Source organism: Lycorma delicatula, chromosome 1 (genome assembly GCF_047948215.1).
Source record: "Lycorma delicatula isolate Av1 chromosome 1, ASM4794821v1, whole genome shotgun sequence".
Lineage (NCBI taxonomy): Eukaryota > Metazoa > Arthropoda > Insecta > Hemiptera > Fulgoridae > Lycorma > Lycorma delicatula.
This window is the reverse complement of record NC_134455.1, coordinates 67,847,618-67,866,008: the sequence shown is the minus strand read 5'-3', so window position 1 is coordinate 67,866,008 and position 18,391 is coordinate 67,847,618. Positions and strand designations below refer to the sequence as shown.

General features: G+C 28.2%; 1 protein-coding gene across 2 annotated transcripts in view; it reads left to right on the top strand.

Moving 5' to 3' along the window:
• Window positions 1-18,391, top strand: part of anne (polyamine-transporting ATPase anne boleyn) — a 229,047-nt gene that overhangs the window by 64,937 nt on the left and 145,719 nt on the right. Inside the window, exons 1-2 of one of the 2 annotated variants that reach the window (XM_075356192.1) lie at window positions 954-1,336; window positions 16,840-16,913. In XM_075356192.1, the coding sequence (XP_075212307.1) occupies window positions 1,201-1,336; window positions 16,840-16,913 (210 nt within the window). In that variant the 5' untranslated portion in view covers window positions 954-1,200. Of the gene's footprint in view, window positions 1-953; window positions 1,337-16,839; window positions 16,914-18,391 lie in introns of those variants that run through there. The other variant, XM_075356201.1, reaches the window with a different exon arrangement.

The window sequence follows — 18,391 nt, the reverse complement described above, 5'->3', positions numbered from 1 at the left end:
TCATTTCTCTTCTTTCCCAACTATTCTTAGTAGCCCCTTGGCATCTGTGGTTCCTTTCCCTTTCCTGAAACCAAACTGTTCCTCTCCTGCGTACTCTTCCATTATTCTTACTGACCTCTGGTTTCAGACCCTTAAGAGTATTTTAGTGGTGTGGGCTATAAACTATTTTGCTATGTGTACTGTACATTTATTGGCATATTTTTTATTGCTCTGTGACATAAAATTGGCTTTATTTAATAAATTTAGAATTTTTGTAAAATTTTTATGTTATTTTTCATTCTGGCATTCATTTTGGTTGAGGGATAAAATGATTCCAAATTTACAAAGCATGTGGGTTTTTGATACAAAGGGCAGAAAGGAGAAGAATTTTAATTTATATTTAACATATTTTATACTCCTTTAGAATAGATGAATGTAGATTTATTTATAAAGAATGAAAGAATAAAATTTCTATTTTCCTAACTTTAAGTTGTATTGAATAGTATGAAGTATACTATGTAACAAATTTTTGTTAAATATTCATTCACAGACTGTAACAAAATCCTGTCTAGTCCTCATAAAAAGAAAGAAAAAAATGTGTTACCAGTGTTGTACATTTCTGTTTTATATATACATATATATATATATATATATTTTTTTTTTATTATGTCACACCCAGGAAAGACCTATATCTGTTCAGCAATACAACTTCTATCAATTAATATAAAAAAAATGTTTTTTTATAAGATTTTTCATAAGATTTTGAAAATCTTATGAATTTTATTTTTTGTATGACTGCAGTGAACTTGGTGATCTCATTATTGTAATAAAGTTCATTGCAGTAATGAATATTTAATAATAACAATTGTTTATAAAAAAAAAAAAAAAAAAAAAAAAAAAACAACCTCAGATAATGTTATTAGACTTCTATTCTTTATGAAGGTGTGTTTTTGCCTGTATTAGTTATAGATTGTGATAAAGTTCTACCTTCACAGATTGTGTATGTTAGCTCAGTTTGTGTTTGTTATAAGCATTTATTCTGTGGTGTTCACTTGTAATGTGTGAATAACTAGAACATGAAGAGTTACATTGTTCTGCTAGTTGAATTATTTTATTATTGATGTTTTATAATTCATTTAAATTTATATTTACAATTATTTTGGTGATATATTTTTTTTTAATTTTTGTTGTTGATGTGTTAATTTAAAAATGTGAAAAAAAATGATATATATAAATTTGTTCGGAACTGCAAAGTTTTTGTTACGTAGAATATTAAGTAATGCATTTAACATTTTTGTTGGTGGAGGGAAAATTATTGTAAGACTTTATCACTTTTTATCGGTTAGTGGATTTAAAGGTATGTATGATAAAATTTTTCCTTTTTGTGAGGTCACTGTTTTTATAAAAGTATTTTTCTTGCTTTGCAATATATTAAAAAAAAAAATCATTCAACATACAATGAAAAAATCATACAAAAGATTTTGTACCAATGTTTTCTATTAATCTTATTATTTTAGTCATAGTTTGTTGGTAATTTTTTAGTATCGTATTAATTTAATTTAAGAAAAAAAAATCTGTTAGTAGCGTTTATTTAAAAAAATGATATAAATTTAATAACATTTTTTGAAGAGCCACATCACCTTTGTAGTCCTTTGAATTTTTACTCTGAGTTTATTATGCAAGGTTGTCAGATGTGTAGATCCTTAAAAAACGAAACTGAATAAAACTAAAAATTGGAAAAGAAACACTGTTTAAAATCTTTAAATTTCAACTTTTAGAAGTTGTTGCTGAATTAAAAATAGCTCCTACCCTTTTTTAACCCTTAATTTGTTGTTAACTTCAAAAGTGAAATCTAAAGAAAAGTTGTAAAAGTATTATTTCTCAGATTTTGTGGGGGATTTTATTTTTATTTTCTATTTTCCTAGCTTTAAGTTGTATTGAGTAGTTATGAAGTATACTATATAAAGGAAAGCATGGTAGTAAGGTCAATGTTTTGCCTGCCAGGATCTTCCCAGATCTTAGTGATTGGAATAGAACCTGGTCTGACAGACCCTGAATAGAACTGATAAGAACGTGAGTCTCCCAAAAAGAAATTGTAAAAAAATTCCAAAAATTTGTGAAAAGCATTGAAAAATTTTAGAAGGTTATATGTGTGTTGGCCTGTTTCTTAGTTGATATCTCTAGGCTCGATGGACCAATTTAGATGAAGTTTGGCATGTACAAAATTAAATAGTAAATTGGTAACATTTAATTTTGGTCAAAATTGGTCTACGGCAGGGAATCAGACTGCAGATCCTTTCTCAAGGAAAGACCTTACGGGTCTCATAACTCAAGATTTTACTGGAAGGGTATTCTCTAAATTTTTTCACATAATTTAATGCCACTATGGTGCAACATACTTTCTGATGATATTTCATCTTACTCAAACCCTCTCTTTAATTCAAGCAAAAATGTTTTTATTTTTTGTAATTTCTGGACCCAAAACCACATGTTACACTAACTAGAGATTTTTTCTTGAAATTTTCTTGAGTTTTTACATAAAGATATTTTGAATACCAGAAAGATATCAGGATAGATTTCATTATCATATAAGACTTCTAATCAAAATAAAATTTTTGTTTTTACTTTCAATTCAAATTCAAATGTAACTTTTCATTTCAGAAAGTTTTTCACCAAAGTTATGCAGAAAAAATGAAATCTTGAGATTATTATTATCTTCCACAATATTAAAAACAATCATTGAAATCGACCTATTTGGTTAAGAGTAAGCCTCCTTTTTCTTTGTATTCAAGTGTTTACAAACTTGCTTCATGATATAAACTAACTCATTGATACAGTATTAGCATTTCATTATTTTGAATTTATGATTATTTTGTGTTAATTTAGAATATAGTTTTTAGCAGTATTCCATCTTTTTTTCGTTTCATTTCGATCACTACACATCACGTTTGCACACTTTTGACTTATACCCTTCTTTCTCTTTCTCTCTGGAAAGTTAGATTCTCTAGTTACTTTTCTGAATTTATCTCTGCCTTTATGCAGATCCTTAGAAATGTTTAATGTTTTTGGATCTTTTCTATTTCTTTAAACCAGTTAATCTTTGTGGTTTTGTTTATGTATAAATTAAATATTTGTTTTGTCAGTCTAGTCATTTAATAATATGTATATATATATATATATATATATGTAATCTATGTAAGTATATATAAAATAGGCATTGTATTTACAACACGACCCAGAATCATTTGGGCAAAGGTCTTTTATTTAAACTGTGAGGGTAAATCAAATATAAACTAATTTTTAAAAATAAATTTATTGATTAATAACATACACAATTCATACCTTCATAAATTCTCTACGTAATCTCCTGCATGATCTACACACTTTTGCCAACGATTTGGAAGTTTGAATATTCCTTGTTTGTAAAAGGTTTTACAATCTTTTTACAGTCTTTTAATGGTAACATTCATTTTAATCTCGTGTGGCTGAGCCATAACCATACCCACAAAATTTATTTCATCAGCTGTTTTATTTGTAGGCATTTCCATAAATTAATTATGGTATTAAATTTTTATTTTAAAATTCAGTACTTATTGGTAAAATTTATATAATTTATTTTTTTTTATTACATTATTTGAAGGAGACAGTTGTGACAAAATTATAGTAATTGTTGAATTATCAATAACGTGGTATCACAAAAGCATAAAATCTGTTTTATGTAAATGTAAGGAGTATAATTTTATTTTAAAATCATTAATTTTAAATTGATTATCAATCAGGTTAAACATATTGGTCATAAAAATATTTTATGTTCTATGTTTATCTTTCTTTCTATCTTGGTAATTTTGTTAACTGATGTAATTAATGTCATATTTTCATAATAAATTATTATTTCCTTTTAGATAATTGTCTTTATTACAAGTAGTTAGTTTTTAATTATAGTTATTTTTTTTTATACTTTATACTGTTATATAACCGAGGAAAATTATACTATTGCTCTATAAATGTATGTTTTCTGTCTTAGGATTTTTGTATTCCTCAATGTCAATGTTCCCTGAGTCCAAAAATATTTATAGTTTGGTTAGTTTTTTTTTTTGATTTTGGTCCAATTATGTTTAGCTTTACATTTTTAGGAGAGTTCAGTTTACAATTATGAAATTTTGTGTGGTAGCTCGTATTAGAAAAATTAATTCTATCAAAATTTTATTATAAAATTTGATGTATAGATGTGGAGATTACAGAATCTCTGTAATCTGTTAGGAGAGGGGTAAAACAATTTTTACTTTATTGGGGGTATTCCATTTTAATTCAACTAATTTTCATAAAATTTATTGAATCACTATTTTTGATTTTGATGATATTTGGTATTAGATAACTACCCACCTTGTAGTGGCCAAAATATATTTTTTATATTTAAAAAAAATTTTTTCTTGAGTATAGATTATTTTCTAACTTGCCAACAGGTAAAAACAGCCATTTTCATCAATTTTTCAATGAGCTGTAGCATTCTTATTTTACATCATATAGTGTGTCAAAAAGAGCTTTTTGGAAAGAGTAAAGATGGAACTTCATCTTAGTGTAATCAAAATTCATTTTGTTACATAACCAAATCTTGTAATGCTTACTGAAGTTATGTTTACAAATTGTTATTTTTTTAAAATTATAGGCCCAAAGTAAATAATGAAGGACTTAGGGAACAGGTCTGTTTTTTACCTTGTAACTCACAGGTACTTGTAGTACTTATAAAAAAAATGGACTGTTACTGAGCATCCTTCATTAAAAAAATGGCTGCTAAATTGTAAGATTTTGAAAATGTCTCATTTTTGGGGCCAAAAAACCACATGTGGGACAGGTGGCAGAACTCTGAACTGTTTACAGCAGTAATACTTTTTATGTACTTTTAAAACCATATAAAATTTATTTTGTTACTCAAAGGGGTTGAGTAATGAAGTCAAAAAAACTGCTAAAAACACTGTTCCTTCTAACCATAAACTTATCCAAAAATACTGAAGTTATGTATTTTTTCAGATTATAAGAATTGCAAGTAAACTCATTAGAATGAATAAATTGATAATTAATAAATAGTCAATTACAAAATAATAAATAGTCAATTACAGAATGATAAACAAACAATTAAAATACATTAACAAGTTATTCAATTCACTTTTACCCTTGCTAATGAAAGTTGTGAATAAATCTTGCACTTTTTGATAACAAACTTAACTTACATAACTTAGTGATAAAACCTAAGCTATCATTATTATCCAGCTACCAGGCAGGAACAGAGTTCCTGTGTCAGTCCATAGGCAGCCTCCCTTCATAATCACCCTAAGGGTGCACTTACTTTATGATCCAGCTTTCTTGCAATGACCCTTGCAGTATTCAACATATACTGTTGACTCTAAAATTAGGAGTGAGGGATCAAGGATAAGGAAAAAATTGTGAGACAGTGTAACTTCAGAGGAGTTGAAGTTTGAGACAACCCCATTTAAATGAAAACTGGCAACACCGTGTAGTAGATGATTATCCTGTTCACAGTTGCTCAGGAGATAGAGGTATTTAGCTAAGTGTGGGAAACACATTGCTTACTAATCAATGAATTTGCGACCAGCTTAAATATATTCTGCAATAAAAGTTGCTTTTCCTTTAGAAATCAAACAGGCGCTTGAGAGGAGATATAAAGGTTCCTAAAGGAACAATCTTGCCCATTCTCAGAATTGTGTGGTGTTTGGATAACTGAACTCTAAAGCTTCAGCCTGACCCACCTCCACTAGCGGCTTCATGTCCATCATAAGACAGTTATTTTCATCAATACAAACTAATGTTCAACAACACTTGGAACATCTCAGGGATTAGCATTCTGTGAATTAAAGGGATGAAGTAACCCTACTTAAGGGTAATGAAGGGTTACGCCAACCCCTGAAGTCGCTATTAAAAATACCCAAGCCACTATTAATAGTTTCCCAGTAACATTGAAGTTGAGTGATGTTGAGTACAGTTTTTGTGCACACTTTTTGCATTTGTTTATGGCTAATAACTATAACCTCTTTCAATTAGTAATGTTTGCCTTGCAGTTGTAATTAGAGTTTGTTTATTTTTTACGTTATAGAATATAATACTGATTATCATCTTTCATAATCATATAGTTAGTCCCAATCCATCCTGCTTTCACCTTTAAAGTTTCTGATAAGTTAAGATCATAGATTACTAGAAAGGTATTGTAGTGGTTGTATTGTTATTTATTGATTTTAAACCAGTTTGAAGTGGATTTGAACTCACACTCTTTAATTACAAATTGGTATTTGTACTCTTTCTGTTGAGTTATTACTACTATTGTTTCTTGTATATATCTGAAGACCAGATCTTAAATTTTTTATTTAGTGTATAGAGCTTTCTTTAGTAGGGAATGCCAGACAAAAAGTGTTTGTATTTTTATGTATTTGAAAATGTTAATTTTTTTATGTTTGTAACATTAAATTATTAATTTAAAAAAATTATTTAAGTTACATATCACAGACACACTCTTTTGTTTATACGTGAAACTATCTATGATAAGTTACTAACTTGACATACATCTTCATGACCTTGTTCTACTTAGTAGGTAAGAATGTAGTCACTCGTAACTAATAAAAGTTGTTTTATAAAATGCTTAGTATTCCATTATTTATTATTTTCATTTCAAATATGAGTAAATTAATTATATATTTTGTTTTATTTTCTGTGTTAATAAATTCACAATAGTGTGGCATATATGCATGTTTTTTAAACTTTTGTGTGATTTAACACCTGATAGAGATAATTGTATACTTGTAAGTGACAAAAATATTCTAACTTATATGCTGTCCTATTGGGCGTGAGATTTATGTAAATTCCTCTTAGTTATAATTTTATTTCTGTTAATTATTGAAATAGTACTAAAATGCATGCCATATATTTTTAGTGTTCATTTAGGAATCAAGTGTTCACATATTTTGACATTTTAAAATCAAAAACTTTCTTCATTTTGTTTTCTGTTCATCTACATGTTTTGTTCCTGACTTAACTGTATGTATAATTTTTTATTATCCTGTGACTACCAAAAAAAAGAAATTGTTTTTAACTATTAAATGAACCAATCCCTTTCAGCGGAATATTTGAATTAAAACAAATAAAAATGATAGGCCTTTTTAAGTAAGTAGAGATGAAAAGAAAATTATGCAAGTGATTATTAATGATTATGTACTGAAAAATGAAGAAAATATATCACGGTAATTTAATACAAAATTAGTAATTTTTATCAACTTATTTTAGTTTTTTTTTTAAGTATGTTATTTAGCTTGCACCCAATAAAATATTTCTTGTTTAGATGGCATGTTATCAATTTATTCCTATTTTTTTTTTTTTAGCATTACTAGCATAGGGTGGGAGCAGTGTGACTAGGTATATTTTAATGCAACCTTTCTGTTGCCTCTCAAGATATGCGATTTGATTATCTTTACTGTCTACTTGAAATTTATGTGCATAAATTATAGTAATTTGTAGTTATTATGAAACAGATGCTGTTTGAAATAATAAAAAATTCTTTTATTGTTTGTTGTATTGTATTAGTAACAGTGTTTTGAATTCCGTTTTAAATTAATGTGGTGTTTCAAGTAATATATAATTGTATTATTTTACATTGGTGTAACATTTTTTCAGCTTTTGTAATTTCTTTATCTACACCTTTTTTTTTGCCAAGAAAGAAAGATAAGAAAGAAAAACTTATAAAAATATTAGAAGACTTTCAAGTTATTATAAATATTTATTTATCTGTAAATCAATTATTGTAGTAAATCATATAATGTATGAAACTTCCAGAAACGCAGTGTAAATAAGAAGTGTCTGATGTGGTAAACTTTATATATTGTAGTGTTAGTGAATTTTATTGAAAAGGGAATAGGGTTAGAGAATTTTAATTGAACCACAAGTAAAGATTAAAACATTTAGTAAAAGATATTTATATATCGAATATATATCTAAAATTTTTTTCAGTATATCATTGTCAGAGAAATATTTCTTAAAATTATTTATTATTTCTATTAATGACGATCATTATATAAGGAGATTTAAAAAGAATGTTGATAGGTTAGTTTTCGTTAGTTCTCTGATAATGAGTAATATGTCAAAAAAAAAAAAAAAAATTAGATAAATGTTTAGTAAGTAAAGTGTGTATGTTTTACTTTGGTGGTTCATTATTCTTTAGTATTTATCTTAAGTCTTCATTATTTTAAGTATTTTTCTTAAGTGTTTCAGTTGAGGAAAAATGTTAACACAAAGTAGTAAGTAACAATATCTTAACCTTATAATAAAAATTATGTGATGTGAATTTGTATAGTAATCCTTTGTTTGGAATTTTATGGGAAAAAAGTTTCTGTTTATAAGGTATTTTGGTAGATAACACTGAGGAACAAAAAAGAATTTTTTTTTGTCTCAGGAAGAAAAATATGTTAATTTGATAGTATAATTCTCCTGAATTCAAACATAATATTGGTTTTTCCACATCACACAAGGTTTCTGAGAAACAGGTATTTATAATTTCAAAAACTTGAATACTTTCTGCATTAACTACATAATATTCAAACATTTGACTTACCTAGAAAGTAAGAAATGCCGATTTTCTGCTATATTTCGCCTGTGGAGTATCCCTCTTGATGGTCCAACAATAATTGGCCAGCATATTAGGATTCCATTTGCCTTGATATTTCTTTTCCATAGCTGAAATCTCCTTATGAAAGTGTTTCCCGTGCTCATCGCTCACTGCGCCAAGATTTTCCGGGAAGAAATCTAGGTGTGAGTGTTGGAAGTCTACTTTTAAGGACCTATTACAACCCAAATTTTTATAAGATCATTAACAGTATCACAATAATTTTCCACCTTTCAATTTCCCAAAAAACTCTGAGTAACATTTTTGAATGCTTATCAAGCTGCCTTCTTCAGTAGATTTAGTAGTTCCTCAAACTTTCTTCTTTAATTTTTGCATCACTAATGTTGGGAAACTTCTGTTTTAAGTACATGAAGCCAGGGGTATTGTCCATGGCCTTGACAAAATTCTTCAGTAATCCTAGTTTGATATGTAACTGAGGTAGGTACACATTTTTAGGATTACACAATGGGTCATGTTTCACATTTTTCTGTTCAGGAATGAATGATTCACGTTTAGGCCATTCTTTTCTAATGAAATGGTATTTTCTATTGCTACTATCCCATTCTCACAAAAAAAAAGAAACTGCAGACCAAGAATAAGGCATTTACCTTCAAATTGCCACAAATATTCCATTCATACATTTCATATTGAAGTCTTTCCAATATAAATTTAAAGTTTTCATATGTTTTTTCATATTAACAGAGTGAGCCACAGGTACTGATGGGAATTTATTGCCATTATGCAGAAACACAGCTTTTAAACTAACTGTAGAGGAATCAGTGAGCAAGCGCCATTCTGTTGGGTTATGTTCATTACAAAGTGTCTCCATAAGAGAAGAAATGTCATTACAAAATACCAAACCATTTTCTTCAGAAAAATAATCTTTAAATTCAGAATGACGATTACAATAAGTACATATGTTTTTATTTTTTTGTAGAAGATGCCATCCTTTTAGCCAGGAAGCAAGCTTTTCAGACCGATTTTTGGATAACTTTAAATCTCGTATGAGATCGTTAAGATTTTGTTGAGTCAGTAAATGAGGCTCAGAAGAACTGCTTTGTCAAAAAATTGTATCACCAGAATCTGTTTCTTTTTCTTTCTTACTTCCACGAAACTCTGAGCTCTCTTCATCTAATGTCACATGTTCTGGGGACTTTGGTATGGACAATTTTTCGCAGTGTGGAACTGGTCTCATCGCAGATTGCAAGTTAGAGTATACCACTGTATGTTTTGATTTTGACAAAATCCCTTTAGTTAGTTAAGCAGAAATAACTGTCAGAACAGTGATCTTTGGGTTCCCTCCAAATCATAGAGATAGCAAATAGTGTGTGCCATGTGCCGTTTTTCCATGCAGTGGAAGTCTAGAACACAATAAACAACAGGTATGTGGGGCCCAGGCCCTTGTTTAGTCCCCGACTTTACACCCAAAATAAAGTTCATAAAACTTTTTTACTAATGGAGTAAGTCTTCTTCATCTTTGGGACTTCACCACATAGATATCAAAAATTGTTAGGATGATTTAAACAAACTGTAGGCATTTTGTAACTAACAACTAATTAAAAGAAAAAAAGTTGTAAATATGTAATACACAATAATTCAGACACACAAAGCACTCACAATGACATGTTTACTGGTTCACTACTAACTCACAACTGGCATCGTTCTGATGAATGTTTGGTATATTAGATCACAGTTATACATGTCTGTACACGTTTGAATCTGCATAAGAGTAGCAATGCTACTCTTTGAGTTAGCTCATTTGGTTCAATCATGTTTACAGTACTCGAGGAGCTTTTACTTGACAATGGACAAAAAAATGTTTTAAAATAGTTAAAATAACAAAAAAACTGTGGGTGATGAAGAAATTCCGAATACATATTTGAAAACAGGATAAAAAACTGCATAAGTACACCTATTGGTACTTGTATGACAAAAATTGTGCTGACCAGTGTAATCTTACTGAGTTACAGTTAATTCAGTCTGGATGTTAAAAAGGCAGTCAACAATTTTTGGTAAATATTTCCAGGGCTTGATGGTCAGTCAGTGTGAAAATGTAGAAACTTGATTTCTTACTAGTACTATTTATTTTTTTTGTTTTAGCTACTACAGATTGCATTATTTCAACTAATTCCCTTTTTCAGATTCTTTTTTTCTACATTACCTTTATCATTTCCCACGTTTTTCTGTCCAGGTATACTTGTTACATTGTTTTTGTTTTTCCTGTGAATCTGTGGTGTTATTCAATTTCTTTTGAAGTGGTGAATGTTCTTTTTTTTTGTGTATTGTGCTACTTTTTTGTGTCTTGTGCTATTTTTGGTTCTTTCATATCTCTCAGTTTCTGTAACCCAATTTTTAAAATTTATTAGATTTTTAAAATGTATAATAAAGAATTATTTTTTTATTTATTCATTACTTGTTTTTTATTATCCCATATTCATTGTTAGGAATTATTTTATGTTCTTTACTATTTGCTGTTTGAAATATCATAAAATTAACTGTACGTAAGGAATTAGTAAGATGGGGAAGCCTCTGTCATTATACGTGATAATGACGGAAGGTTGAAGTAATTTAATTTTAGTACTATAAAATAATAAAAGATATAGTCTAATTTATGCAGTTATGTTTAAAAGAATGTAAAAGCTTTTTGTTAATTTTCTAAATATTCTAACCTCACTGTTTTCAACTTAAATTTAAAGTTGGGTTTAAACTTAATTAATATTGTTTTTTTTTTTTTTTTTTTTTTTTAGTATGAAGGAATTACAAATGTATTTGAAAGCAGTCACTGATTATGATCATTGGATGCTAGTAATATCGTATGATTCTAGACCATTGTATTATTATTCAGTATTCAGTTTTAATACATACTGTAGTATGAACACTGTTACTATAAAGTAAGAAACAATTGAGACTTGTCATCATTGGCTACATAATTTTTTTTTTCATTTAATCTAATCATAGGTGGAATGTGAACATTACCTTTTCTAGATTTCCTGGTCCAAACTTATATGAAGCAAAAAATTAAAAAAAAAATTGATATTTTTATAGCTAAACCATTGCTATTTTTATAGCGATATAAAATGCTGAATAGCACAAGCGAAACGAGCCTTCAGTCAGAAATATAATTTGTTTACATAAAAAATTAATTTAAAGGTCAGGAAAAGATTTTTGAAAGTATATGTTTGAAGTGTCGCTTTATATGAAAGTGAAACTTGGACGATCGGAGTATCTGAGAAGAAAAGATTAGACGCTTTTGAAATGTGGTGCTATAGGAGAATGTTAAAAATCAGATGGGTGGATAAAGTGACAAATGAAGAAGTATTGCGGCAAATAGATGAAGAAAGAAGCATTTGAAAAAATATAGTTAAAAGAAGAGACAGACTTATAGGCCACATACTAAGGCATCCTGAAATAGTCGCTTTAATATTGGAAGGACAGGTAGAAGGGAAAAATTGTGTAGGCAGGCCACGTTTGGAATATGTAAAACAAATTGTTAGGGATGTAGGATGTAGAGGGTATACTGAAATGAAACGACTAGCACTAGATAGGGAATCTTGGAGAGCTGCATCAAACCAGTCAAATGACTGAAGAAAAAAAAAAAAATATATATATATATATATGACGTGTATCCTGAAGTTCAACCGGGACTTTCATAACCTATTCCACTCGTGAAAATTAAGGAAAAAATTCATATAAACATATGTCCTAAAATAAATTCGTTCGCGAGTTACGTCTAGTGAAAGATTTCACTCGGATTTTAGCTAGCCCGGTGAAATGAAGTCGTACTGAAATTTTTAGGACGTTAATTAAGGGGCAGAATTACTGATTTCTTCGTTTTTGGCCTGGAAAATCGAATAAAACAGATTCCAGAAGCGTATCTACAGTAGTGAAAAATCTGGGGTGAAAACCAATAGATTGGGGTAAAATATGTTTACCTACAATAACTTTGTTAAATAGATAATAAACACATAGGATGTAGGGGGTATGCCGAAATGAAAAGACTAGCACTAGATAGGGACTCTTGGAGAGCTGCATCAAACCAGTCAAATGATTGAAGACATAACAAAAATAGCTAAACATCATAAAAGGGAATTTTCATGTAAGGAACATTGAATTCTTGAACTCCCTGTACAAAATGTTCATTGAATAATCTCTGGTATAATACATAAGATTTTAATTAGCATGTGTAATGAGGTCTGTATCATTTTTAAATGATAGTATTAAGAGTATTAAGTATTATTTTGTATTATACATCCAAAACAAATCACATATTGCTGCAACGAACAACAGACAAAACGTAATGAACATGTACTTAAAAAACCTGTTAATTAATATATTTTATTTATAAAAAGATTTTACCAATATTAACCAACATTCTTGGTTAATGTGTAGACCATATTTTAAATGTCAATCTAAAAATAAATAATAATAATAATGATAAGAAAAATCAAAATTGATGTATTTATCAGGTCATGACGCAACCCAATCATATTAACAATTATGAATTTTAAATTTATTTTAAAATTCATATTTTTGATTATTAGTTTTATCAAAATTAATTGGTAGACAATTGTTGTCCAGTCTTTTATCACAGTGACATTCTCATTTGCCTTAAGTAATGACTCATTAACTGAATCATCCTCAAAAATAACAAATATTAATTTGTGAAACAGTAAATTTTTTCTTTGAATCCAATAAATTTTTCCATTGAGTTTACACAAGCCATTTATATAAATTATGAAAAATGTCAGTTCTAACACTGTTGTTTGAGGATTATCACATTGAACGACTAATTAAGTGCTTATAACACCTTTTTCTCAAACTGCCTGAGTCCCGTTTGACAATTAAGACGATAACAGATTCAAAGAGACAGCTCTGATATACCATACACTTCAAGATTATTCATTAAATGCAGATGTGCTAGAAATCTGAATGCTTTATGGATGTCAAGATACATTCCAACTGGTACATATCTTTAGTATAAATTCTGCAAAGTAGTCTTTACTACCTCAAATAAACAGCTATTTATACTTACATAAATATAAATACTTTCATCTTTTTGAAAAGAGATTTGATTTTTTTACTACGATTATTTTATGTAGGTCCAAAAAGGTTATTAACTTTGTTTTTTAGAAAATGTTCAAACATTTTTGAAAAGGTTTAAGTTAGAACGATTGCGGTAATTTGTGGTTGTACATCATCCGTAAAAATAAATTACCACAAAAATTAACTACAAAATAATTTTCAATCGTAAGAATTGTTTATTACATACTGTTGTTTATGACTACTTTTAAAGGATTCAATTTATTGTACTACCAGGTTACAATAGAAATAAAACTTGTTATTTAACCCTTAAAAAATAAAATAATTATATATAACACATTAGAGTAGAGTAACAATAATTCTTTTAATGAAAACTGAAAGCAAAATGATGAAGAAAGACAGAAAAAAATTCTCAATATTTCATATTTGTGTTATGGCAAAAATAAGCATTTGGAAAAATATAGCTAAAGGAAGAGACAGACTTACAAGCAACATCTTAAGGCATCTTGGATCGCTTTGATATTGGAGGGCAGGTAGATGGGAAAACTTTTGTAGGCAGGCAATGTTTCGAATATGTTAAACAAATTGTTAGGGATGTAGGATGTAGGGGATATACTGAAATGAAATGACTGGCATTAGATAGGGAATCTGGGAGAGCTGCATCAAACCAGTCAAATGACTGAAAACAAAAGAAGATATAATATTAGTTATGAAAAAAACTTATGTTTGGAATGTGTATAAAAAAAAATATTGTTAAAATAAATAAAACCGAGAAAGAATAGAAAAACAATAAAAAATAAAATTAAGAAATTAACTTTTTTTTGATTGGGGTACATTTACTTTTAAATCTGTTTTTAAATTTCAGTAGAAAAATTATGTTAAAAAAGTAATAAAATAAAATTATCAATATATATATATATATATAAATTTAGCTTTCATTTAATAACAATGTTTAACACAATCTGAAGGTTATTCAGTTGATGTTTCGCTACAAAACTGTAAATTTTTTATTTTTTCGCTTCGCAGAAGTTTGGAACTAGGAAATTTCGCATAAGTAATGTTCACATTCCATCTATGATTAGATTAAACTAAAAAAAATTAAGTTCTAGCCAATGTTGGCAAGATTCAGAATATGTGCGTCAGAGCAGAGCATGTTTATATTGCTATGAAAGGTTAGTTGTTGAGTATAATATTGATGTAAACGGGTTTAGCTGGGTGTACAGTTTTAAAAAATTTTATTTATTGTTTATTAAATTATGAAAATTACTAGGTTTTCTGATTTAATTTAGTTTAATTCATAAGGAATGATGTTATTTGATTAGTTTAAATTTATTGAATTCTTGTGTAAAGAAATAATTAACGTTTTCCTAATTACATCGTATATAATCAATTTTTATGCTTCTCTCCATATTAATTATATTAAAGTGGAAGTTTTTTCTGCCGCTTTTGGTAATGAGTGATGATCTTATTGTATATTTAGATGCTTAATTTTGATTGTTTTTTAAAAATGAAATATTTAATGTTTTAACTTTATCCATTAAATATTTATGAAATTATTCACATATTAAAAGGCTAAAATAGGTTTAGGAAACCATCAATGTAACAAAAAACAACCAATTTTAAACCATTTATATTTGAAGTAAACTTGTTACTATAATTTGTACCGATATGACTATCACCACTTGGATTTAATAGGATTACAAGAAAGTTAATTTTTATTATAGTATTGAATAAATGATAAAGGTTAAAAAAAGGTTAGGGGATATTTTAGAACACCCTTCTAAGAGTGTTAAAATCTCTAGAAGAATATAAGCAGAAGGTAACAAACCTTTTTTTTTACCTGTATGAATATTAGCTAGATTATGTGGCATCAAGTTACTGAGGTTTTAGAGTCAATGTTAGATTATTCGATTGTTAAACTAAACTTAAGGTTAACTATATGTTGGATTAAGAGATATAAAAATTACAGATGCGATCGAAAGTGATATTTTTTGTTCAGGAAGATTTTAATATCCTATTTATGTGCGTGAGGTGCAAAGACAATAGGAAAACTGTTGTTATGTGACAGTTGGTTGTGGTAAAATGTGATTTAAACAGCTTAAGGGAAGAAAATACTAGGGCTTTATATTCAAGTAGGTTGTATGACAAACCAGTTATAACAGATTTACTATTTAAGAGTATGAATGCATAGAAAGCTGTTGTGCTGAAGCCACTGAGGAAGTCCTTGGATCTTATATGTTAATTATCAAATAAAAATGATGATAAAAAGAAATTCAAGAAAAAATGAAAGAAATAAGCTTGCATTAAATATTTGAGAAAGAGAGATGTTAAGAGAAAAGAAAAATGTTTAGGATGGTAAAGACAGAAATAATTAGGAAAGATAAGACATGGAAAAATTGATATGAATACATATAGAGGATATATATTGGAGGATGATAATCTGCAACAAAAACATACGGGGCATTAAATGTTTCAAGATGTTTATCGCTATTCAAATAATCAGGAAAAGCTGGTGAGTTATTATCATTGATTACTTCAGAAGAGTAGGTTATAGCATTTGAAAAGAATCGGTATACAGTTTGATGGGATAGTTTTATGAGTTTGACGCAAAGGATGTAAGTTATTTTTAGTAATTAACTCCTAACAATTTGTATTAAAATTTAGGTAATGATAATAAGATATTGTTATGAATATTATTATTAATATATAATATATTAATAATGATATTATAAGATATTATATTATAATATATTATAAGATATTATTATTAATGTATTTAGTTGTTAATGTAAATAAATTGTAATCTTGGTTTTTAAGTACTAGTGACAGTAATATTCATAAAAATATTGCCTTCCCACCACCTCCACCATATCATTCAATAGTTTTTTCAAGTAATTTCAAGTAGTGTTCTACTTGAAGTAAATTTAAAGCTGTTATAAATTTCCTTCTTTTACTTATGTTGAGTGAAGGTTGTTGTCGAGTTAAACATTTTTATAGACTATTAATTCATTATTTGTTGGTTTTCATGTCAAATTTTGACTGTTATAAGAAAAGTACATGTTGGCCTTCATTTTTTATTTATATTGTGAAATTGTATGATTTCTTTTAGTGTTTATTCAGTGTAATGCCACAACAAATGCATAATTATTTTGTTACAGGAAATAATCATGTTGAACAGTTCGGCATTGAACCTGGTGTTGACTATATCAATCATGGAACTGATGAGCAGATGGTAAATATGTAAAACAGAAATATTTTTATCGATAGTTTTTACTTTTAGTTACTTTTCTATTTTTTTTTTTTTTTTAATATTTTTAATTAATTAAAATTAAATTTGATAATCTTAACACTCATTTAAGTTAAACATTTTTTTTCAGCTAAAAGAATTTTTTTGTTGTAAAATTTACTACTTAAAGCCAAAACTTGTGTATAAGAATGCGGTGAGGAAATATTGTAGTGTTTGTAATATGCCAAGCCTGATCACAATTTGAATGTAGCGTTTTCTGGTTTAAAGGCTGTGGTGTTCTGCTGTATCATACAGGCGGTATTAGTATTTTGGTATAATAATCACAGACTATGGTTTTTGCAAATAAATGTGTCCTAAGTTTGGTTGTTTACTTGTTCACAGTGTTGAATAAGTATGATGTAAATATTTATTTATTTTTTTCAAGTTTTATTCGCCAAAAGAAATTTTTTGCTAAGGATTTATTTTGTTAAAAATATTATACTTTATAAACATATCTTTGACATTTTTTTCCTGTTTAGCCTCCGGAAATTACAGTTCTGATAATACTTCAGAGGGTGGATGAGAATAATATGTATGAGTGTAAATGAGGTGTGTAGTCTTGTACAGTCTCAGTTTGACTGTTCCTAGGATGTGTGGTTAAATAAAACCCAACCACCAAAGAACACCGGTATCCACGATCTAGTATTTAAATCCGTGTAAAAATAACTGACTTTACTAGGACTTGAACACCGGAACTCTCGAGTTCCAAATCAGCTGATTTGCGAAGAGCGTTCATGTTCACTAATAGACCAACCCGGTGGGTTCTTACCAAATCTATTACATACACACATGTAATAATGTCTATTAAATTACATATACGCATTTTTAAAAGTACATAAAATTTTATTTCACCAATAACTTCTGATTTTATTATTATTGAATTATTTATTGTAAAAGGTTTTTTTACAATCGCGGGTTAATAAATGTTATATCAATTTATTTAGATTAAAAAAAAACAAAAAAATTAAAAAAAGTAGATGAAATCTGATTCGAACCGATGTGCATTCCCTTATGAATATTTCATTAATACTTTCAAATATTTCATTAATTAAAACTTTATTTGGCTATAACTCTGAAACCAATGAAAATAATAACCACCTATATCATTGAAAAGCTCTCATGAGGGCTTATTATTGCAATTACGAAAAAGTCCAAAATCGAGATTTGTTTCGATTTTGAGCTTTTTTGGACACTTTTGGTTCAGTCGATTGCAGTCAAAAGGGAGAGGTGCACAATTAGATGATACAACAGTTCTAAATCCAAAATTTCAACATCCTATGGCTAATCGTTTTTGAGTTATGCGAGATACATACATATGTACGTACATACGTCACGCTGAAACTAATCAAAGTGGATTCAGGGATGGTCAAAATGGATATTTTCGTTGAAATCTGGAAACCGAAATTTTTAGCGATCACAATACT